General features: G+C 46.1%; 1 protein-coding gene across 2 annotated transcripts in view; it reads right to left on the minus strand.

The window, feature by feature from the left end:
- The window catches only part of LOC137426840 (cAMP-dependent protein kinase type I-alpha regulatory subunit), a 73,276-nt gene extending 49,702 nt beyond the window's left edge, over positions 1-23,574 (minus strand). Inside the window, exons 1-5 of one of the 2 annotated variants that reach the window (XM_068115791.2) lie at positions 23,198-23,524; positions 17,731-17,883; positions 17,439-17,609; positions 16,641-16,814; positions 2,310-2,401 (exon numbers count right to left, since the gene is read on the minus strand). In XM_068115791.2, the coding sequence (XP_067971892.1) occupies positions 2,310-2,401; positions 16,641-16,814; positions 17,439-17,609; positions 17,731-17,883; positions 23,198-23,359 (752 nt within the window). In that variant the 5' untranslated portion in view covers positions 23,360-23,524. Of the gene's footprint in view, positions 1-2,309; positions 2,402-16,640; positions 16,815-17,438; positions 17,610-17,730; positions 17,884-23,197 lie in introns of both variants that reach the window. The other variant, XM_068115792.2, reaches the window with a different exon arrangement.
- Positions 23,575-24,146: the final 572 nt, after the last annotated feature.

The following is a 24,146-nucleotide window of genomic DNA, read 5'->3' on the forward strand; positions in this document are numbered from 1 at the left end:
TGTTCCAATTAATCCCAAAGGTGTTCGATGGGGTTGAGGTCAGGGCTCTGTGCAGGCCAGTCAAGTTCTTCCACACTGATCTCGACAAACCATTTCTGTATGGACCTCGCTTTGTGCACGGGTGCATTGCCATGCTGAAACAGGAAAGGGCCTTCCCAAAACTGTTGCCACAAGGTTGGAAGCACACAATCATCTAGAATGTCATTGTATGCTGCAGCATTAAGGTTTCCCTTCACTGGAACTAAGCGGCCGAGCCCGAACCACAAAAAACAGCCCCAGACCATTATTCCCCCTCCACCAAACTTTACAGTTAGCACTATGCATTCGAGCAGGTAGCGGTCTCCTAGCATCCACCAAACAAAGATTAGTCCGTCCGACTGCCAGATGGTGAAGCGTCATCACTCCAGAGAACGAGTTTCCACTGTTCCAGAGTCCAATGGCGGCGAGCTTTACACCACTCCAGCCGACGCTTGGCATTGCACATGGTGATCTTAGGCTTGTGCGCGGCTGCTCGGCCATGGAAACCCATTTCATGAAGCTCCCGATGAACAGTTGTTGTGCTGACTTTGCTTCCAGAGGCAGTTTGGAACTCGGTAGTGAGTGTTGCAACCGAGGACAGACGATTTTTACACACTACGCGCTTCAGCACTCGGCGGTCCCGTGCTGTGAGCTTGTGTGGCCCACCACTTTGTGGCTTTGCTGTTGTGTGACAAGATAGAGAGTGTGACATTTTTCAGGGTTTAAAGACATATTCCAAGTGTTTGAGCAGCTTATGATTTTTTTTTTAAGGTTTGAAGAGATGAAAGAGGATGCAGCCTGTCTGTCTGAAGGATGAGGGATGTCAAAGCAGAGGGTGGAGTCATCAGCAAATAGATAAAGGGGATTTTGCAGAGTCACGGAGATCATTGATGAAGATCAGGAATAAAACTGGGCTCAGAACACTACCTTGGGGCACTCCAGCCTTGACATTGAGATGAGGTGAAAGGATTCTGTTGAGATCCATACATTGGCTACAAGAGTAGAGGAAGTCGTGAGCCATGTGTGAAGTTGGCGTTGCATAGGAAGAGAGTTCGTAGAGTAAGGCAGGATGCTAGACTGTATCAGAAGCACGGGATATGTCCAGTGAGACGGACCTGATCTAACGTCTGACAGTGAGGGCTTCCATCCATTGTTGGGCGAGTAGAAACTATGGACTAAAAATTTATAGTATCCGGATCGGCATCTTCACCAAAATTGAATCAATTATTCCTCATCACTCACCCAACCTGTCCCACAAATTTTGTCCGAATCTGTTCACAACCTGTTGAGGTAACCTGCTCACCGACAAACAAACAAGGACATCAGGTGGTAGACTGACAGGTATGACGAAAACTAAGCGAAACAATAATTGATTGATTAATTGGGTAATTAAAATAAATGAATAATAATCGTAAAATAATTAATTTCTTAATCAATTGGCTGATGGCATACCTAAAACCAACAATGCTTCATCCGAATCTGTAACCTTTAAAAAATGAATTACGCAAATAATCGAAAAATTAAATAATTAATAAATTAATCAAAATTTACAGCCAAATATAAGCTTTCTAGCCCAAAATGTGCCTGAGACATTGCCCAATCACACTCAGAGAAAAACAAACAAACGACAAAAATTTTCAATTTTCATCACAAGTCAAACAGACAGAAAAATAACCTCCGTCCACATTTGGTGGCAGAGGTAACTAGAACAGTACTTGGTAGAGCGCATACCTCCGCCAGGCTGAACAGTTTACGTTTTGTATCCCACCGATCGGCCAGATCTGGATTCGGACCTGAACCAAAATCTAATCAGCTTGTTGTTGTCACCGAACCAACTCATCCATCAAGTTTTTGAGATATCATGCTAAATATCGTTTTTGGCCCTATCTCTCAATGGTGAAGAATCACGAAAAGGATTATACAATCCAGATCGGGATGTTCACCAAAATCTCATAAATTCGTTCTTGCCACACACCCAACATGGCCACAAAATTTTGTCTGAAGCCATCCAAAACTTTTTGAGACATCTGCTCACAGACAAACAGACTGACTGACTGACTGACTGACTGACTGGGGTGAAAACACAACCTCTGCCCACCTTTGGTGGCGTAGGTAATAATTTCATATCCATATGGATACCACATAATTAAACAAAATACGAAGAAACACAATGAATTTGGATTGGACAAGTAGTTTCATTCAAAGACTGTTCAAATGTTGGTTAGTAATCTTGAAATATTTTCGATCACATGTCAAGGCCATAAGTCAAACCGTCTCAGCTACTCACTCACCTGCGCTCGCTGTCATCCAAGTGCGAGAACAGAACATTTCTTGCAATGGCCTTGGACAGTGCGGCCATCGTTTTGTAGTCTTTTGGAATGACCTGCTCACAATGAGATTGAGGGAGTGTGGGGTAGTGTAGGAGTGGGAGTGGTAGGAGGGGGGGAGAGGGGTAGCGAAAGCAAATATAAAAATAATTAAGACTTCAACTTCTGTTCTCGATGGATAGAATTTAAACAAACTCGTTTGAGACCTAAAAATTGATTTATGGGAGTGAGACATGGGTAATGAACGTAGAGCAGCAACGAAGGCTGGAAGGGGTGGAAATGCGAATGGTTCGGTGGATGTGTGGGAGTATCGTTGAGAGAGAGGAAGACAAATGATGAATTGCTAAAAATGATGGGAATAGAGCCTGTGATTGATGCTGTGAAGAGGAACAGGTTGAGATGGTTTGGTCATGTGTTGAGGAAGGATGAAAGTGACTGGTTGAGAAGAGTGATGGAAATGAATGTAGAAGGAAGTAGAGGACGGGGAAGACCGAGAAAGACTTGGCTAAAGATGGTGGAAGAAGAAATGCGGGCAAGGGGGTTAACAAGAGGAAATGCAGAAAATAGGGCAAAATGGAGAAGATTGTCATGGGGACCACAAGGCTAACCCCCGCTCTCGCAGGGAAAATGGCCTTAAAATGCATGGTTGTTGTTGTTGTTGTTGTTGTTGTTGTGTGTTTGAGATCTAAAAACTTGAATTAATCATATCATCTTCCTGAGGGCAACATTAAATGAGGGGTTGGGGGGAGGGAGGGGGGGTGAAGGTTGCAACTTACAGCACATATTTTACCTTCAAATGTTTCCGAAATATGTTTAGTGCTTAAAAAGCTTCCGGAACAAGGGTTTTAATATTAAAGCAAGGCCAATAAAATAACAAAAATAGACATAAAAACAGGTAACACCAAGCACAATTAATTAATTAATCTCTCACAAGAAACAAATCAACAACAACAACCCGATTGGTCAGCTTATTGATTCCCATGGATCTGACTATGGTATTAGCAAGTGTGTAGATGTAGACTGGAGTGCAATTATGGGCTTTGTGCCGATTTTTGGATAGATAGTTAAGGTGCGTTGCTGCCATCTAGTGTTTGTGGCAACACTGCAAGAAAAACGTCTTGAATTTGACAATGTTGATCGTTAGAGTATACATCGTCACCGAGCAGCTAAATTATTTGTACCCTATTATTGGTGTGCCTGTGGAAAGTTTGTGGCCAAAGTCTTTCACAAAATGGATGGTCAGGCCCATCGTTTGACTGAGGGCAATGTTTGTCAGACTTTGATATTTGTTCAGGGTGCTGGGACCCACCTATTCTTTGCGAGATATTGTGGCATTTTTAATGTCCACCAACTGTTGCAAGCAGACAGGACACAGCTGATTGTGGGTGATACTGTCGGCTTGTGTTTTTTTTGTTTGTTTGTTTGTAAAAAAACCCAAAAAAAACAACAACATTCATATAACGGAATGGGGGTTGGGGAGAGGTTAATGGTGGAGGTGGGGGTGGCGTTCACCCACAATTTTCTCTAATTTTGTGCTGTAGTACTGGCTGGTGGAAGGGTATTACAAGTCATAACCATAAGAGTGGGTGAATTAACCCGACCCATAAGAACTGATTATTTGCTCGTCTATATAAATAGAGGATGGCGTCTATCAGTCTGTTTTGCCGTGTGTTCTCATTCCGTTTTTCTATCCCCTCTCTCACCGCTATGTGCATAGACAACAAACTTTGTAGGCATGATGAACAATGTCTTACAATTCAGCCAGTGCTTTGTTAAAAGTCCAATTGTTGACACTGTAGAGATCCGTAAATGGGCAGTGACAGTGCGTGACGTACCATTTGCCCATTTGGTGACACACACAAAGGTCGTGCTATTTAATTTGTAATACCATTCCATACTGTATTTGCAAATGAAAACTTTTGCTGTTTATGTTGACAGTCACATCTGCCATTCAAAGGTAATGCTCTATCATACCAAAATATGAAATTTGTTGTCCGTCTGTCTGACGGTGATATATTCTGTTGTTACTTATCCAATCTAAACTAAACTTTCCAGGTGGACAAAGGGTCCCACGGCGGAGATCTCAGTAACTTCATCTCCCTCCCCCCTCCCCAAGGGAGTCTTCCACCGTGGAAAAACACCATTCAAAGGTGTGTAAAAAGCTTATTGGGGCGTTTCGTGGGGCACACCTAACGGATGTAAAAATTATCATAATCACAAACTGTTCAATCAATCCTGTCCAACGTATGAGTACCTTTTTCAACAGTCACCACTGTTGTTTAACACAAGACTGAAAGAAATTTGGAGGAAACCCAACATCTTTGAGGAATTCCATGCTTATCATGTCCCCCCAAAGACCAATGGACCCGAGCAGTCTCGATTTGCTAGGCCTCTAGGTAGGCCACAATTAGCTATAGCTAATAAAGGTGCTTAAATGAGTCTGTATGAATGACTGATGTATCCCATTGTGTGTCTGATTTTTGTAGCCATCAGATTATATGTGGATTGTTTATAACATATATTGGGGACTCGAGATTTCTCCCGGCCAGTGCTTCAAGTGTGGCATGCGATATTGCCCAAAACACCCTTATGGCCCAATTGTGACCTTTATTTGGCGCATAACTCCATTCCTAATGGTTGCTGGCATTGTTTAATAGTTGCATGAGGAAAAAAAGTTGCTGGTCCGCACATCTACCGGAAGTAAAAAAACAAAACATTTCTTATAACCAGTTATCCAGTTCTGTCAAGTCGTGGCTGTCTTCTGGTGACATTCATGATCAGATTTCTCTAAACATCCCAATACCACACTGCTTCACGAAGCTCTGGCAGAGACAGCGTGGTTGCAGCATTTACCCCATCCATCAGACAAGGTCGGCCTCTTGCTCTTCTTCCCTAAAGCATACCGAGCATATTTTACTTCTCCAGACTCCAACCAAAGTATGACAGTTTAGCACCAGTGCTTCGAATGGACATTGTGGTCCAATTTCTTCAAGTACTAGTTTGTTTGTTCTTCTTGTAGTCCCTGGAGTCTCCAACACCATATTCCAAAAATGTCAATCTTCTTCTTTTCTTTTTTCACAGTCCACAACTGACAACTACATATTGCAACTGGAAATAGAGGATTCACCAATCTCCTCTTGGTTTGTTTTGTCACATCTTTGTCAATCCTGACATTGCTGTTCTGACTGTCAATTAATTTATCCACTCACTTCAACCTTACAATCCAGGAAGATGAAACTTTCCACTATTTCCATTATCTGGAATACGATCGTATACCAATTCTGTACACAGCAATCTTCTCAGTTAACAAGATTTTGGTCTTTTTAGGTCTAAATAAAGAGCAGCTTTTTCACTGTCAGTAGCAGTTTCATCAAGACCTCTTTAGTCTTTACTTTCTGCCAACGGAGTGGTATCAGCAGCATACCTGAAATTGTTGATACACCTTCCTCCAATCCTTACTCCAGCCTCTGTCATCCAAGTTTGATTTCGTCAAAATTATTAAAACCACAAATTAATTAGTCATTTCCATCTGAGGATTATAGCATATTGACAGTATTAATAAAAATAATAACTAGAAAGCATCTCAAAATGCAAAGCCTGTACGCGTCCATTTGATTTCAGATGTTTGATTTAATTTGATTTCTTCCGTGTGCTAAACATGACGAAAACAGTTTAAATATATATATATATATATATATATATACAAAGTGAAAATTGACGATTTTATGCAGCCTTGACCTTTGAGCTTTTAATCTTTAAAAAAATAAAACCAGAACGACGTATTTTGACGTCATGACATCTACCGATATGCCTCCGTCCACATTATTACATCATTATAATACTTGTATTTGTTCAAGTTTGTTCAAAATCCCATCACTGGTTCACAAGTTGGTGTGGTAACATAATTTTTACTTAACATGACCTCTGACCTGTTGACCCCAAAATCGAATCAGTTCATGTTTACATCATTATACATACTTGTACGATGTTTGATTTAAATCCCTACAGCTGTTCTCAAGTTATCACATTTTTACTTGACATGACGTCTGACCTTTGATCTGGTGATGCCATAATCCAATCAGTTCATCTTTGCATCTATATACTTACACCAAGTTTGTTTAAAATCACATTACTTGTACACAAGTTGGCACGGCATAATTTTTATTTAACATGACCTCTGACCTTTGACCTCATGAGCCCAAAATCAAATCAGTTCATCTTTACCTCATTTTACTGTTACATTTGTGGGGGTAGCTGACGGAATACCATGGGAAAGATAGGATTGTATAGGTATAGCATGGACCGTGGACGCATAGGAGACATCTCGATGTATTCAAGTAGGTAAACTGGAACTTAAGATGGTTATGTGTCTTCACACGAGGGGTGAAGCTGTGTTAACTAGTTAGGGATTAAGGTTAGTCCCCCAGTATGTGAATGCCTCCTGTGGCTTTTCCCTACGTTTTTACAACTACAAGGCCGGCCATAAAAACTGCCGTTTAAACAACAACAACAACCGTTCCCTGAAAGCCAGGCAGAGCTGTGTTTGGCAAGTAAAACCCACCCCACCAACCTAATAAGGAAAAAGGCCACGCCACCAGAGTGGTATGAGGGACGTGGAAGAGCAAAGCCGGCAGGCCACGACCCGATTTTTGTGATTGGTCAAGGAGACATGGGGCGATTCGGTGGAACTCGGCCATTGTTCGGGATGACGGGATGCAGAAGGTTCTAGTGGGAAACGCCGGTTGGAAAAAAAGAGTCTGTCTCTCGGGTGGCGCGGTTGATTCTGGCTCAGTGTGTGCGCTTGTGAGGAGAGCTTCCGGAGCTTTTGTGGGGACTGTTGCAAAGTCGGAGGAGGAGGTGTTGGTCTGTGGTGCTCTTCAGGGGACCTGAGGGCTGCGTTGCGCTTGCTGGCCAGGAATCGAGAGAGAGACATTTTTGGCTGCCGCTTCACGGATCGGTGCACTCGCGTCATTGATCAGCGCCATTTTGGGGCTCTTCCACGCGGTCTTTTCGTCGACCAACCTCACCAGTTTCAACGGCCGCCAAGCTCACCAAAGTTCTTGTTGGGACACCAAAGCTGAGTACCGTCCAGCTATTCATCAAAGGCTGGACAGGACAATACATACCTGCACCAAGTTTGACTAAGATCCCTTCAGCCGTTCTCAAGTTCTGCAGTAACTAAATAATTGTAACAACATGACCTCAGTTCTTTGACTTCTTGACCAAAATCGAATCAGTTTATCTTTGCATCAAAACATATAATTACACGAAGTTTGGTGAAAATCCCATGACCGATTCACAAGTTAGTTCGGTAACAGAATTTTTACCTGATGGGACATCTGACCCCATAATTTAATCAGTTAATCTTTACCTCATGAAACATACCTGTACCAAGTTTGAATTAGATCCCTTCAGCCATCAAGTTATAGACCTATTACAGACTTTCCTTTTTTTTTTTCTCTTTTTGTTTGTATACTGAATCGAGGCTCGTGAAAGAGCTAACATTTATTTCACAAACAAATCAACCAGACAAACAAAATATACAAAAAGAGGGAGCGGAAGACAAGATGGGGAGAGAAGGGGAAGCACACAACCACAACATTTGAGAGCAGGGAGAAGTGTGGGAGGGAGAGGGCTTGGGTGCAGGAGGCGTGGGAGGGGGAGGGGGGGGAGAGGTATAAAACACAAGGGGACCGAAATTAGCGGGGGTAGAAAAGATCAAGGTTTTGGATGGGGGAGGATAAGAGATGGTGGTGAACAGCTGTTTTAAAGACCTGGAGGGTGGAGTGGGATTGAAGAGAGTGAGGGAGTTTGTTCCAGAGGCGGGAGAAAAGAGGAATGAAGGAGTGAAGGTGAGCAGAAAGTCTTGATTTTGGCAGTTTAACCATAAGAGTTGTGAAAAAGCTGAATGCCTCAACTCTGTGTTTGCCTCTAAATCTTGTGTCCCAAACCCATCCCTCTCTGTACCCACCATACCCAGTCGTACCCTGCTGCTCCTGGACTCCGTGTCCTTTCCTCCTGACAAGGTGGAAAAGTTTCTGTCAACCCTCGACTCTGATTCTGCAACTGGACCCGACGGCATCAGCCCACGGGTCCTAAAATCCTGCTCTGCTGCTCTATCTCACCCTCTCTCTGTTCTCTTCACCCTCTCTTTTGCTCAAGGGCAACTGCCATCTGCTTGGAAATCAGCCAACATCACCGCTTTGCACAAAAAAGGTGCAAAAACAGATCCTAGCAACTACAGACCAATCAGCCTTCTCCCAATTATCAGCAAAGTCATGGAATCCATCATTGCTTCGGATATGAAATCTTTCCTCTTCTCCAATGGCTTGATCTCTGATCATCAATTTGGTTTCAGACCAGGTCACTCTACTCTGGACATGCTGCTTCTGCTGTCTCAACAATGGATGGAGGTCCTCAATGCCAAACAGGAAATTAGAGCTGTCTCCCTCGACATATCACGTGCCTTCGACACGGTCTGGCACCCCGCTCTGCTCACCAAACTCTCCTCCTTTGGTATCCATGGAAATCTCCACGCATGGCTGGCGGACTTCCTCTCTAGTCGTCGTCAACGTGTGGCCCTGAATGGGTTTCTCTCATCTCCTCTTCCTGTTCAGGCTGGAGTTCCCCAAGGCAGTGTTCTGGGCCCCGTGCTTTTTCTGGTCTTCATCAATGATCTCTCTGACTCTCTCGAAAATCCTCTCTATCTCTTTGCTGATGACTCCACTCTCTGCCGCTCCATTCCTCTTCCCTCAGATCGGCAGTCTGCTGCCTCCTCACTCTCTGAAGACCTGGACAAAATCACAGACTGGTCAAACAAGTGGAACATGTCTTTCAATCCTGACAAATCTCACACTCTTACTATGTCTCTCCGAAAAGATCGACTGGACAACCCTCCCATCTACTTTCTCAACAATCCTCTCCAAGAAGTTCTGTCGCTCAAGATTTTGGGTCTCACTATCTGCCATGATCTTTCTTGGGAAAACCACATTTCCAAGCTGGCCTCCAAAGCCAGTCGCCGACTGGGCATCCTCCGTCGTGCGAAGTCCTTCCTCGGCACACCTGAGCTCCTCACCACATACAAGGCTTTCATCCGCAGCTCAATGGAATACTGTTCTCCCCTATGGGCCGGTGCTCCTGCCTCACACCTAGCTCGGCTTCACGCTGTTGAAATCAAAGCTTTCAGAATTATTGGAATCTCCCGCGATGAAGCTATCTCTGAGGGCCTTTCACTCACTCACCGCAGGCAGGTAGGTGGTCTTTCTGTCTTCTACCGACTCCTCTCCGGCCTTGCACCCCCAGCTCTCTCTGTGCTCTGTCCCCCAAATATTCCTACAGGTCGCACAAGATCTGCCAGCAACCCTCTGATGGTTAAACTGCCGAAATCTCGGCTCTCTGCTCACCTTCACTCTTTCATTCCTCTTTTCTCCCGCCTCTGGAACAAACTCCCTCACTCCCTTCAATCCCACTCCTCCCTCCAGGTCTTTAAAACAGCTGTTCACCACCATCTCTTATCTTCCCCCATCCAAAACCTTGATCTTTTCTACCCCCGCTAATTCACCCCAGATCCACCTTGTTTGAAATTCCAACTTCTTTCCTGGAAGTCCTGGCAGTGTCCATATGTTTTATACCTCTCCCACCGCCCCCTTCCCATGCCCCCCCCCCCCCAAAGCCCTCGCCCTCTCTCAGATCTCTCGATGTCTCCATGTCTCTCGGTCCCTGCTCTCAAATGTTGTGTTTGTGTCCTTCCCCCTCTCTCCCCATCTTGTCTACCGCTCCCGATGTTATATGTTTTATGTGTCGGTTTGTCTTTCTGTGTGATTAATGTTCGCTCTTTCACGAGCCTCGATCTTGTATACAACAACAAAAAAAAAAAAAAAAAAAAAAAAGAGGGTTGCAGGCAGAAAATCGCAAGACTCTTGGCTCCAAAATCAAAAGGGTTAATCTTTGCATCATAATACACTACTCACAATAAGTTAGGGATATTGTGGGAGTGAGCTTTTTTTTTTCTTCATAGGGGTTAGGGTTAGGGTATTGAAATCAAGAATACTGTGTTTTTTCACACTCATTAATAACCACAGAATTAGGACCAACAACTTTTTTCAACATAATTAATACACAAAATCAACCACACCGAAGAACCTGCCAATATCCCTAACTTATTGTGAGTAGTGTACATACTTGTACCAACTTTGGTCAGAATCCCATCACTGGTTCACAAGTTATCGCGGTAAAAGGATTTTTACCTAACATGAACTCTGACCTTTGACCTTGTGACCCCAAAATCTATGCAGTTCATCTATACCTCATTATACATACCTGCACCAAGTTTGAGATCCCTTCAGCTGTTCTCAAGTTATCGCGATAACGAAAACCTATCACGGACGGACAGCTGGATGGACAACCCGAAAACATAATGCCTCTGGCGACTTCATCAGCAGAGGTATAAAAAACAAAAACCCACAATCGGCTCTTAGCTTTTAATTAGTGAACCAAATCATTGACCCAATATGCAAATGCTTAAAACTTCAGGTCAATCGGACGAAAATTTATGATTTTATGCAACCTCGACCTATGACCTTTTAATCTAAAAAAACAACAAAAAACAACAACAAAAAAATTGGCTCCTTGCTTTTGATGAGTGAACCAATTCAGTGACCCAATATGCAAATTCTTTAAATTTCACGACAATCGGATGAAAATTGGCGATTTTATGCAACCTTACGATGGAGAGACATCGTAAGAGTGTGAGATTTGTCAGGATTGAAAGACATGTTCCACTTGTATGCCCAGTCTGTGATTTTGTCCAGGTCTGCAGAGAGTGAGGAGGCTGCAGACTGCTGATCTGAGGGATGAAGAATGGAGCGACAGAGAGTAGAGTCATCAGCAAAGAGATAGAGAGGATTTTCAAGAGTCAGAGAGATCATTGATGAAGACCAGAAAAAGCACAGGGCCCAGAACACTGCCTTGGGGAACTCCAGCCTGAACAGGAAGAGATGAGAGAAACCCATTCAGGGCCACACGTTGACTACGACTAGAGAGGAAGTCCGCCAGCCACACGTGGAGATTTCCATGGATACCAAAAGAGGAGAGTTTGGTGAGCAGAGCAGGGTGCCAGACCGTATCGAAGGCACGTGATATGTCAAGGGAGACAGCTCTAATTTCCTGTTTGGCATTGAGGACCTCCATCCATTGTTGAGAAAGCAGAAGCAGGCAGGTTGGTGGTCTTTCCGTCTTCTACCGACTCCTCTCTGGCCTTGCCCCCCCAGCTCTCTCTGGGCTCTGTCCAGCAAATATTCCTACAGGTCACACAAGATCTGCCTGCAACCCTCTTATGGTTAAACTGCCAAAATCAATCAAGACTCTCTGCTCACCTTCACTCCTTCATTCCTCTTTTCTCCCGCCTCTGGAACAAACTCCCTCACTCTCTTCAATCCCACTCCACCCTCCAGGTCTTTAAAACAGCTGTTCACCACCATCTCTTATCTTCCCCCATCCAAAACATTGATCTTTTCTATCCCCGCTAATTTCACCCCAATTCCACTTTTTTGAAATACCAACTTCTGTCCTGGAAGTCCTTGGTGTCCTTGTGTTTGATACTTCTGCCACCCCCCTCCCCCCAAGCTCTCACCCTCCCACACATCTCCCTGCTCTTAAATGTTGTGTGCCCTCAAGTGTATGTGCTTCCCCTTCTCTTGTCTTCCGCTCCCTCTTTTTATATATTTTGTTTGTCTGGTTGATTTGTTTGTGAAGTAAATGTCAGCTCTTTCACGATCCTCGATTCAGTATACACAAAAAAAAAAAAAAAAACCTTCACCTTTGGATATATTAACAAAAATAAATAAATAAATAAATTGGCTTCTACCTTTTTATTGGTGAGCAAATTTTTTTTTTTTTTCATTTACGTTTAAGGCTCCAATCACGGACTGTGTAGTCCTCATCGAGGCCAGGCAATACATAAAAGAGCTGCGTTGATAGAAAAGTGAAGAAAGAGAGAATAGTCCAAGAGTTTTTGAGGAAGTCAAAAATCTGATTTTTGAAAAGGGAAAGGTCATAAGTGTTTGGAAAGACATGGGAAGTTTAAAGACATGGGAACAACTATCAAAACTAGAATATCTTGGTTGTAAAGAGTTTTTTTTTTTGTTTTTTTTTTGTATACTTAATCGAGGCTCGTGAAAGAGCTAACATTAACTTCACAAACAAATCGACCAGACAAACAAAATACACAAAAAGAGGGAGCGGAAGACAAGATGGGGAGAAAAGGGGAAGCACACACACACAACATCCGAGAGCAGGGAGATGTGTGGAAGGGAGAGGGCCCGGGGGGAGGAGGCGTGGGAAGGGGGGGGGGGGGGATAGGAGAGCCTCCCCTCCTCTCCTCCTCCCTACCTCCCCTCCTCCCCCCTACCCCCACCATAGTCCAGAGCTCGGCTGTTGTGGGGAAGACACAAACATCATAACGGCCCACCCTTGAGTTGCCAATGACCACACAATAATCATGCGATGTAGTGACTTGTCGAGTATTCTGTGGTCTCGCTAATAGCGGAGCTACACAGGCAGCAAGTTATTGGGAGCAGTAATCAAAGTAATATCTGTAGAAAAGAGAAAGAGAGCCAACATTGCGACGTAATTTGAGCGAGTCGAGTTTTGAGGTCAGATTGGAAGAGTTGATTAGTCGGATTACTTTGGATTCAATTCTGTCCAGTAAGTATGTCGAGCTAGAACCTCCCCAGATGTGAGAGCAGTACTCCAAACAAGGACGAATCGATGCTTTATATAGTTGAAGCAATTGTTGAGAGGAGAAGAATCTTCAACATCTGAACAGGACTCCTAGTTTCTTCAAGGCAGACTTAGCTATTTGTGTAATGTGTGGATTCCAGGATAGATTTGATGTTAAGGTAATACCTAGTAGGTTTATTGTATCACATGGTGTAATTGTGTGACCGGTGTGTACCCCAGTTTAGAATAGGTACACCGTATCCCTGCGTGTCATAAGAGAGAGACGACCAAGGGTTGGCGTCAGGAAGGGCATCCGGCCATAAAAACATTGCCTCAAACAGGGAACCATGATTGTCATGGGGCCCGCAAGGCTAACCCCCGCTCCAGCGGGGAAAATGGCCTTAAAACGATCATTCATTCATTCATTCATTCAAAGTGAAAAAGAGGTGTGATGTGATGGGGGTGAGTTGCTTGAAGGATGAAGTGGGACAAATCGTTGTGGACCCAGATGGAATTAAAGGAAGATGGAAAAGGTATAGGGAAATGCTGTTGAATACAGAGAATGAATGGGATGGCAACATAGAGAGTAACCCAGTTTTCGGACCGGCAGAGAGGATAACTGAGAAGGAAGTTGAGGAAGCGATAAAAGCAATGAAGAGTAGAAAAGCGGGAGGGCCGACTGGAGTTGTGGGAGATATGTTGAAGGCAGCAGGAAGTTGGGGTGTGAGGAGAATGACAGAGATCTGTAATCTGGTGGTGAAAGAAGGCTGCATTCCAGTGGTTTGGGAACTGAGTACCCTCGTCCCTCTATACAAGGGGAAAGGTGACCCTCTGGAGTGTGGCTCGTACCGAGCGATAAAGTTATGGGAGCATGGAATGAAGGTATTGGAAAGGGTGGTGGAGAGGAGGATAAGGAAAAAGGTGAAGATCGACGAAATGCAGTTTGGATTAATGCCAGGAAGAGGAACGACAGACGCGGTCTTTATTGTGAGGCAGATGCAGGAGAAGTAGATGGAGAAGAGGAGGACGTTGTTTCTTGGGTTTGTTGATCTGGAGAAAGCATTCGATCAGGTTCCACGTGAAGTATTGACATGGGCATTGAGGAAGTTGGAAGTGGAGGAATGGTTGATCAGAGTAGTGATGGCAATGTACAAAAGAGCGCGCACAGCTGTAAAGACGAAGGACGGGAACAGTGGTGAGTTTGAGGTGAAGGTGGGAGTGCATCAGGGGTTGGTACTAAGCCCACTACTATTTGTAGCTGTGATGGAGGCGCTGGCTCAGAACGTAAAGGAGGGTTTACCGTGGGAGTTGTTGTATGCAGATGATCTGGTGTTGAATGCGGAAAGTATGGATGGACTGAAGGAAAAGATGAACAAGTGGAAGGAATGTATGGAGACAAAAGGTCTGAAGGTGAATATAGGAAAGACGAAGGTGATGGCAAGTGGTAAAGCATGTGGTGAGGTGGAAAGAACTGGGAAGTGACCATGTGCTGTGTGCAGGAAGGGTGTCGGAGTGAACTCCATTCAATGTACAATGTGCGCTGAGTGGGTTCATCAAAAATGTAGTGGTCTGAGAGGGTCATTAACCAGTGTGGCAGATACATTCAAATGTAAGGTGTGCACAGAGGGAGCTGCAGATGGAGGAAATGTTGAGTTGGATCTTGGAGAGGGCGTGAAGCTGGAAGGTGTGAAAACATTTTGCTACCTCTGAGGCATGCTGAATGGAGAAGGTGGATCAGACTCGGCAACGGTTGCTCGAGTGAGATGTGCATGGAAGAAGTTTCGGGAACTGAGTGGCGTGCTCATGAGGAGGGGAGGGTCGTTGAAGCTGAAGGGAAAGGTGTATGCTGCATGTGTGAGAAGTGTTATGATTTATGGGAGCGAGACATGGGTCATGAATGTCGAGCAGCAACGAAGGCTGGAAAGGGTGGAAATGCGAATGGTTCGGTGGATGTGCGGAGTATCGTTGGGAGAGAGGAAGACAAATGATGAATTGTGAAAGATGATGGGAATGGAGCCTGTGATTGATGCTGTGAAGAGGAACAGGTTGAGATGGTTTGGTCATGTGTTGAGGAAGGATGAAAGTGACTGGTTGAGAAGAGTGATGGAAATGAATGTCGAAGGAAGTAGAGGACGGGGAAGACCGAGAAAGACTTGGCTAAAGATGGTGGACGAAGAAATGCGGGCAAGAGGGTTAACAAGGAGAGATGCAGAAAATAGGGCAAAATGGAGAAGATCGTCATGGGGACCGGAAGGCTAACCCCTGCTCTAGCAGGGAAAATGGCCTTAAAATGCATGTTGTTGTGTTGTGTTGTTTCCTTTGCCACTCCAGTGTAGCTTTGGCAGTGTGCTTCGGGTCGTTGTCATGCTGAAAGGTGAACTTCCATCCCACCTGAGCTAATTTACAATTGCTATTATTATGGGGGTGGAGACCTATTATGGAGGTAGATCCAACCAAGATATTCAAATTTTGTATTTTTGATTAATTTTCTGATATTTGAAGAATTTGTGGATCCCTATCGAATGTGGATCCCTATCGTAAGTTTTGGGTTACGATCTGTAAAGGCACTGTTCACACCAAGACCTGGTAGGGCTCTGTTCCACCTCCTGAAACCCGCATTTGCAGATGACACACACACACACACACACACACACACACACACACACACACACACACACACACACACACACACACACACACACACACACACACACACACACACACACACACACACACACACACACACACACACACACACACACACACACACACAGCGGAGGACGTGATAATAATAATAATAATAATCTTACTATAATTCACCAAATGTCCGTCCGTCCGTTCGAAGGTACCGCAAAAACGGCTCAACCGATCGCAACGATATTTTGGGTGGGTATTCCTGGGACCCCTGGGAGCAAAATAGGCTATATTGTTTTTCCAATTTTTCCAATTTTCTAGTTTTTCCAAACACAATGGAATAATATTGACCTATATGAACAGTGATGTGGCTTTTGTTGAAATTCTACAAATACTGTTTATTCTACGTAACAGGAGAGAGTAGATCGACTCCTGACGAACTCTTCCTATATAAACGTGCGGCTCCGAAGTAACATGGCAGCATGTGCACAGCGACTGAGAAACAGGTGTAGCGGCCGCTTCCGTGTTACAGATTCGGCGCGCACTCTTCATACATAAACGTGCGACTGAGAAAGACGTGTAGCGGCCGCTTCCGTTTTGCAGAATTCAATATTTTTTCAAAATGGGCGCCATATACTGTTTAGATTTTGATGATTTGCGTGTGATATGATTCAACGGATGTTTATATGAATTGTTTAAAATTTTTAAAGCCTTCAATTTCTGATATTTTGCCTTTTCATTTGGGCTTCCCAATTGAAGCCCCGCCCATAGGGCGGGTGCCGTTGCTAGTAATAATAATAACACGGGGGTTGGCAGGAGGGTCAAGAGGTATCGAGCCTGGGTTTAAATCCTGACCCATAACAAAAGGGCAACATCTAAATCTTGTCATTTTTGCATTCCTAAATTTTAAAAGATAAGCAAACATCGTGAGAGATAGGTTACCTTGCGGACGTAAGTAGCTGCATCCTCTTCAGTGTACACCTCAGCACTAACCCCACCACGTCTTCGTCTTTCGCCACCAGCTGAGTTAGGGAATGGAGCACTTGCTTCATCCTCACGTCCCTCAATCTGAGAGCTGGATCTTCGGCGAGAGGCTGCCAATGCGGCCTCCTCCTGCTGTCAAAACGCCACATAAAAGGAGGTTAAGAGTTGGATTTCCTGGATGTGTATTCATGGTCGTGGCATAAAGGTCTGCTCTTTTTCAAAAGTAAAAAGGTATCTTGAACATTTGGGACCCAGAGTGGTCAAACGTTTGGTGTTTCTCGGTAAGCATCCATACCTATCGACTCATCAACTTCACTGTTTGCCACCTTGTTGAAAAGTAAAAATGCGATCACTTTATCACTTAGCCAATCTGTTATTATTGTACCAATTGACCAATTCAACAAAATTCATCAAAGGAGGGATTGGCCTATTTGGCATTCCGATCTCAGCACACTCAAATGCCAGGTTTAAATACTGTTGTAATTTGTACATTGTCCACTAATGTAATGGTCATCCAACATCACCTTTTGCCACCTTTTTTAAATGCCACAATCGGGAAGGCACTGCAAATTTAACCCTCCTAGCGAGGTTTGTTGTCAATTTACAAAGGCCACGGGTTTTTACTCATTCAGTCGTTATAATACTCCAATAGCAGACCACATGCCGGGCCAACACTTTAATAATTGGGGAGGAGGGTGGGAGGGAGTCAGGGAAAAAGTATTACAATTTATCAGGCCTGACAATTCAAATAATTACCATGACCTTGTCAACCAACGAGTCCTCATTCCAGCAACTTGATCCAAATATGCACAACAGAAGAAAGATGTTGATGAGAAAAAACCGTCCCTTGCACCATGCTGGATGGTTCTGCTGGTAGCCACGGTGGTGCACACCATGTAGTTCACCTGGGTTCCCCCCGTGCCCTGCCTTCATCAAAAAAAGCAGTGTTGTTCACCCCCAAAAAAGTTCCTTCCTCAGGCAAGCTCCAGCAAGCCTCAAACAAACCAACTGAGGAGTTCAAAGCAGCACACCAGGTCCCAGCACACACCGCTGCTTTCTTCTCACACTTCATTCTGCACGTTCTTCGTTTTAGTACTCTCCTCCCCTTCACCGTGCTCTGCGCCACTCGTTGATTGGACGAGCACTGGCCTTCCAGAACCTCCGCGTCCCAGTGAGGTGTTTCGACGCACTGTTCCATGCCCTGCAGGGAATGTCCCATTTTTCCCAGGTGTTCTTCCCGATCATAGTGGGTATGAGGGAGGATTTGCCATGCACAAATCTGCTCCCCATGTGTACTTCAAAGATAACATTTAGACAGAATAGTTTACCAATGGGGTGATTTAGAAGATTAAAGGGTGAGATGGGATAATGGGCTTCTTGACACAACACGGAATGGTGAGGAGAGACTCTTAGGTCTTTCTGAACACGCTTCAATACGGGCCCTACCTTTCTTTTTTTTTTAGCTGTGACGAGCAGCTCTATGAGAGGACAGCGTTGTTGTTCTTGTTGTTGGGGTGCCTTTTTGAATAGCGCATGCGCATACACTCGGACGTGCGTTGGTATGAGGTAAGAACATCGCGGACTAAAATCGCGATTTGTTTGAAGAAACCAGAATAAATTTGGTAGCGCATATTGCAACGGATATCCTCATGATTCTACACGTCGCAGCTGGTGACCACACTGTGGTCATTTTTCTCTTGTTTTAACACAGACACCAATGCTTACACTAAACATTTAATAATGAAATAACTAGTCTATTTCCCCATACCCCCTATTGTGGTACCCACAACAATATATACAACAATGACCCAAAATATAACGACGTTGACATCATGCACACAAGTTATGCTAACACATTACCCCCAAAGTAGATTTCTACGATCACAAAGCGTTCACCAAGGGTGAACCTCCCCCAACAGGGAGAGGCTTACCCTTGGTGATGGCCCGCGACTAACCCTTGGTGATGGCCCGTGACTAACCCTTGGTGATGGCCCGCGACCAACCCTTGGTGATGGCCCGCGACCAACCCTTGGTGATGGCCCGCGACCAACCCTTGGTGATGGCCCGCGACTAACCCTTGGTGATGGCCGGCGACTAACCCTTGGTGATGGCCCGCGACTAACCCTTGGTGATGGCCCGCGACTAACCCTTGGTGATGGCCCGCGACTAACCCTTGGTGATGGCCCGCGACTAACCCTTGGTGATGGCCCGCGACCAACCCTTGGTGATGGCCCGCGACCAACCCTTGGTGATGGCCCGCGACCAACCCTTGGTGATGGCCCGCGACCAACCCTTGGTGATGGCCCGCGACCAACCCTTGGTGATGGCCCGCGACCAACCCTTGGTGATGGCCCGCGACCAACCCTTGGTGATGGCCCGCGACCAACCCTTGGTGATGGCCCGCGACCAACCCTTGGTGATGGCCCGCGACCAACCCTTGGTGATGGCCCGCGACCAACCCTTGGTGATGGCCCGCGACTAACCCTTGGTGATGGCCCGCGACTAACCCTTGGTGATGGCCCGCGACTAACCCTTGGTGATGGCCCGCGACTAACCCTTGGTGATGGCCCGCGACTTGCCCTTGGTGATGGCCCGCGACTTGCCCTTGGTGATGGCCACACTTACCCTTTGTGATGGTAATTTGCTCAACCATGAAATGCAACATGAAAACTGGAGAAAGATTATTCAAGTTATGATGAAAAATCCGTTTTTACCCGAGAACGACAAGAGCTTCACGGTGCTGTTGTTGGGGTTCTTGTTGGAATCGATTTTTTGAAATGTGCACCCATTGGTTGGACAGCTGCCGAATCACACCCACATCTGTCGTTTAACTCCACCCATCATAGCACAGCGAGGAAATGATATGGCCGCCATCTTGGTTTTCTGGTGGGCCTAACACATCCGGCCTGTCGGCTTGTGCTGCTTATATTGTCCAGGTTTGTTGCATCAAATGTCCATTGGCTTTGTTTGGGCCGAGTGTCAAATTATTAGTAAGGTTTAATCAAACTCATACGCGCCTCCTTAAAAAAAAACAAAAAATAGCATTACGTATTTTTAAAACGGCGTCTTATGCACGTTAAATGCGCTTTTCCCAATCGGCCCATTGCCAGATTTTTAAAGCCAATTCCCTCGCACTTAATGGCAAAGTCTCGTACCTCGAATGACCACGTACAGCTTTTTATGAACAAAGGGTTTATTACCACAAAGGAGGGAGGACAACACGCACCTGAGGCAAGCACGCACACGAACACGAACAAATGAGGTAACAAAAATCATAAATTCCCTGTTCAGAATCACAATAAATATTATCTATCTAATCCTATTCATTCAGATGGGAACACGCAACAGACACGGCACAAGGTTAACGAGACAGATTCAAGAATGTAAGCCGAGCTGAGAGGTAATGTTTTTTTTTTCATTGCCCGAAATAACACTCACCTGAAAGGTAAGAAACCCAGTGTGTTCAGTTACCAAGCAGCTAGCTCGCACTTGCCAAGCCAGCCATCCCTCATCAACCGTTTTGAATGGCGTGCTTGCTTGAATGCTTAAGCCACTTGGTAAGCGTTCTACAATAATCTTTGTTACTGAACACACCGCTGACGTTCTTTAGTCCAAACCCTACATCTAGTGTAATCGAAATACTCCAGAGAGGATAACAACATGACCCTTCCTGCTGCTCCTGTATGGAGTGGGTGTACCAGATGCCTGAAACCAGCCGCAGCTTTTGCCACTGTGGGGGTAACGTCAGACTGACTCGTAATTTATACTGAACCAAAGCATGAAGCCCCTCGGAGATAAATTGTACAATTCCTTCTGCAGCAAGGATGAGAGTCGAGTGGACAGAGGGGGGACAAAATATATATTTGTGTTGCAGGTTATGAACACAGTGCAGTCATTCTTGTTTGTCAATGAGGTCACAATCAAAAAAAAGTAGGTCAACACTGATCAAATATCAGGTGCACAACTTCAGCACAGGTGCACTATTAATATTATGATGCAAGAACATACGAGAAGGCAAAATTAACAACAAAAAAAAAAAATCTCCTCTACTCACCCATCTCCTCCTCCTCTACCCACCCATCTTCTCATCTACCCACCCATCTTCTCCTCATCTACCCACCCATCTTCTCCTCATCTACCCACCCATCTTCTCATCATCTACCCACCCATCTTCTCATCATCTACCCACCCATCTTCTCATCATCTACCCACCCATCTTCTCCTTCACCTTCTCCTCTACCCACCAATCTTCTCCTCCTCCCACCTATCTACTCACCCATCTCCTCCTCCTCCACCCACCCATCTTCTCATCTACCCACCCATCTTCTCCTCATCTACCCACCCATCTTCTCCTCATCTACCCACCCATCTTCTCATCATCTACCCACCCATCTTCTCATCATCTACCCACCCATCTTCTCATCATCTACCCACCCATCTTCTCCTTCACCTTCTCCTCTACCCACCAATCTTCTCCTCCTCCCACCTATCTTCTCCTCCTCATCTACCCACCTATCTCCTCCTCATCTACCCACCTATCTCCTCATCTACCCACCTATCGCCTCATCTACCCACCCATCTTCTCCTCCTCCTCCTATACCCACCCATCTTCTCCTCCTCCTCCTCCTCCTCCTCCTCTACCCACCCATCTCCTCCTCCTCCTCCTCAACCCACCCATCTCCTCCTCCTCCTCCTCTACCCACCCATCTCCTCCTCCTCCTCTACCCACCCATCTCCTCCTCCTCCTCCTCTACCCACCCATCTCCTCCTCCTCCTCCTCTACCCACCCACCTCCTCCTCCTCCTCTACCCACCTATCTTCTCCCCCCCTCTCTTCTTCCTCTACCTCTAGCCACCTACATTCTCACCCTTCCCTTCTCCTCCTCCTCCTCCTCCTCCACTACCCACCTATCTTCTCCTCCTCCTCCTCCTCCTCCTCTACCCACCTACATTCTCACCCTTCCCTTCTCCTCCTCCTCCACTACCCACCTATCTTCTCCTCCTCCTCCTCCTCTACCCACCTACATTCTCACCCTTCCCTTCTCCTCCTCCTCCACTACCCACCTATCTTCTCCTCCTCCTCCTCCTCTACACACCTACATTCTCACCCTTCCCTTCTCCTCCTCCTCCTCCTCCTCTACCCACCTATCTTCTCCTCCTCCTCCTCTACCCACCTATCTTCTCCCCCCCTCTCTTCTTCCTCTACCTCTAGCCACCTACATTCTCACCCTTCCATTCTCCTCCTCTACCCACCTATCTTCTCCTCCTCCTCTTCCTCCTCTACCCACCTACATTGTCACCCTTCCCTTCTCCTCCTCCTCCACTACCCACCTATCTTCTCCTCCTCCTCCTCCTCTACCCACCTACATTCTCACCCTTCCCTTCTCCTCCTCTACCCACCTATCTTCTCCTCCTCCTCGTCCTCCTCTACCCACCTACATTCTCATCCTTCCCTTCTCCTCCTCCTCCACTACCCACCTATCTCCTCCTCCTCCTCCTCCTCCTCCTCCTCCTCTACCCACCCATCTTCTCATCTACCCACCCATCTTCTCATCTACCCACCCATCTTCTCATCATCTACCCACCCATCTTCTCCTCATCTACCCACCCATCTTCTCATCATCTACCCACCCATCTTCTCATCTACCCACCCATCTTCTCATCATCTACCCACCCATCTTCTCCTTCACCTTCTCCTCTACCCACCAATCTTCTCCTCCTCCTCCTCCCACCTATCTTCTCCTCCTCATCTACCCACCTATCTCCTCCTCATCTACCCACCTATCTCCTCATCTACCCACCCATCCTCTCCTCCTCCTCCTCCTATACCCACCCATCTTCTCCTCCTCCTCCTCCTCCTCCTCTACCCACCCATCTCCTCCTCCTCCTCTACCCACCCATCTCCTCCTCCTCCTCTACCCACCCACCTCCTCCTCCTCCTCCTCTACCCACCTATCTTCTCCCCCCCCTCTCTTCTTCCTCTACCTCTAGCCACCTACATTCTCACCCTTCCCTTCTCCTCCTCCTCCTCCACTACCCACCTATCTTCTCCTCCTCCTCCTCCTCTACCCACCTACATTCTCACCCTTCCCTTCTCCTCCTCTACTCACCTATGTTCTCCTCCTCCTCTTCTTCCTCCTCTACCCACCTACATTCTCACCCTTCCCTTCTCCTCCTCCTCCACTACCCACCTATCTTCTCCTCCTCCTCCTCTTCCTCTACCCACCTACATTCTCACCCTTCCCTTCTCCTCCTCCACTACCCACCTATCTTCTCCTCCTCCTCCTCTACCCACCTACATTCTCACCCTTCCCCCCTCCTCCTCCTCCTCCTCCTCTACCCACGTCCCACCTATCTTCTCCTCCTCCTCTTCCCCTGCCCACCTACATTCTCACCCTTCCCTTCTCCTCCTCCTCTACCCACGTCCCACCTATCTTCTCCTCCTCCTCTTCCTCTGCCCACCTACATTCTCAATCTCACCCTTCCCTCCCCTTCTCAAAAGGATCTTTCCCTCACCCTCTCAAGACGTTCAAAGTGTTCCCTCAGGAATCTCATCGGTCTCTCAGGCCGCGCCACACAAAGCTGCACGATGCTCTCCTTCAACACGGCCTGGATCCCATGCTTCTGAACATACAGCTCGCATTCCCGCACACCTCCTTCCTCGCAGGGAGCCGCCATGGTTCCCTTTCGATTTCCACAAACGCTTTCTCCAAGACCAACAAGGGCAGGGAGAGCGCCGAATCCGAGCAACACACTTACAGATTATGGAGTCGGGAAAATAAACTATGGCGTCGAAACGCGACGATGGGAAATATCGTATTCTCAAAAGGATATGATGTCACTTTGTCACTCTTTTGGCTCCGCCCCAGATCCTCTGACGTCAGTGTTGATCTGCACTTATGGGGAATGTTTGTTATTACAGTACGATTGTTGACATGTTTCTTGTCATCTACTATACCCTCTATATAATTTTCTAAATTATCTTTGTTCGTTTATTCTTATATAATGGCTTTTCCAAATAATCGAACCACGTGAGTAACAAACTGTTCCAAAAACCACGGATCGTATTGACGAGAACTATACTGCCTGGGTTTTCATAAATTGCTCGAAAACGAACAAACTTTCAACACGGATTATTGTGGCGGTAACCGAGCTTAATGTGGCGGTAACCGAGCTTACTGTGGGGGTAACCGAGCTTAGTGTGGCGGTAACCGAGCTTACTGTGGCGGTAACCGAGCTTACTGTGGCGGTAACCGAGCGTACTGTGGCGGTAACCGAGCTTACTGTGGCAGTAACCGAGCTTACTGTGGGGGTAACCGAGCTTACTGTGGGGGTAACCGAGCTTACTGTGGCAGTAACCGAGCTTACTGTGGGGGTAACCGAGCTTAGTGTGGCGGTAACCGAGCTTACGGTGGCGGTAACCGAGCTTACGGTGGCGGAAACCGAGCTTACTGTGGCGGTAACC

The sequence above is a fragment of the Myxine glutinosa genome, chromosome 5 (assembly GCF_964187855.1).
Source record: "Myxine glutinosa chromosome 5, kmMyxGlut1.1, whole genome shotgun sequence".
Lineage (NCBI taxonomy): Eukaryota > Metazoa > Chordata > Myxini > Myxiniformes > Myxinidae > Myxine > Myxine glutinosa.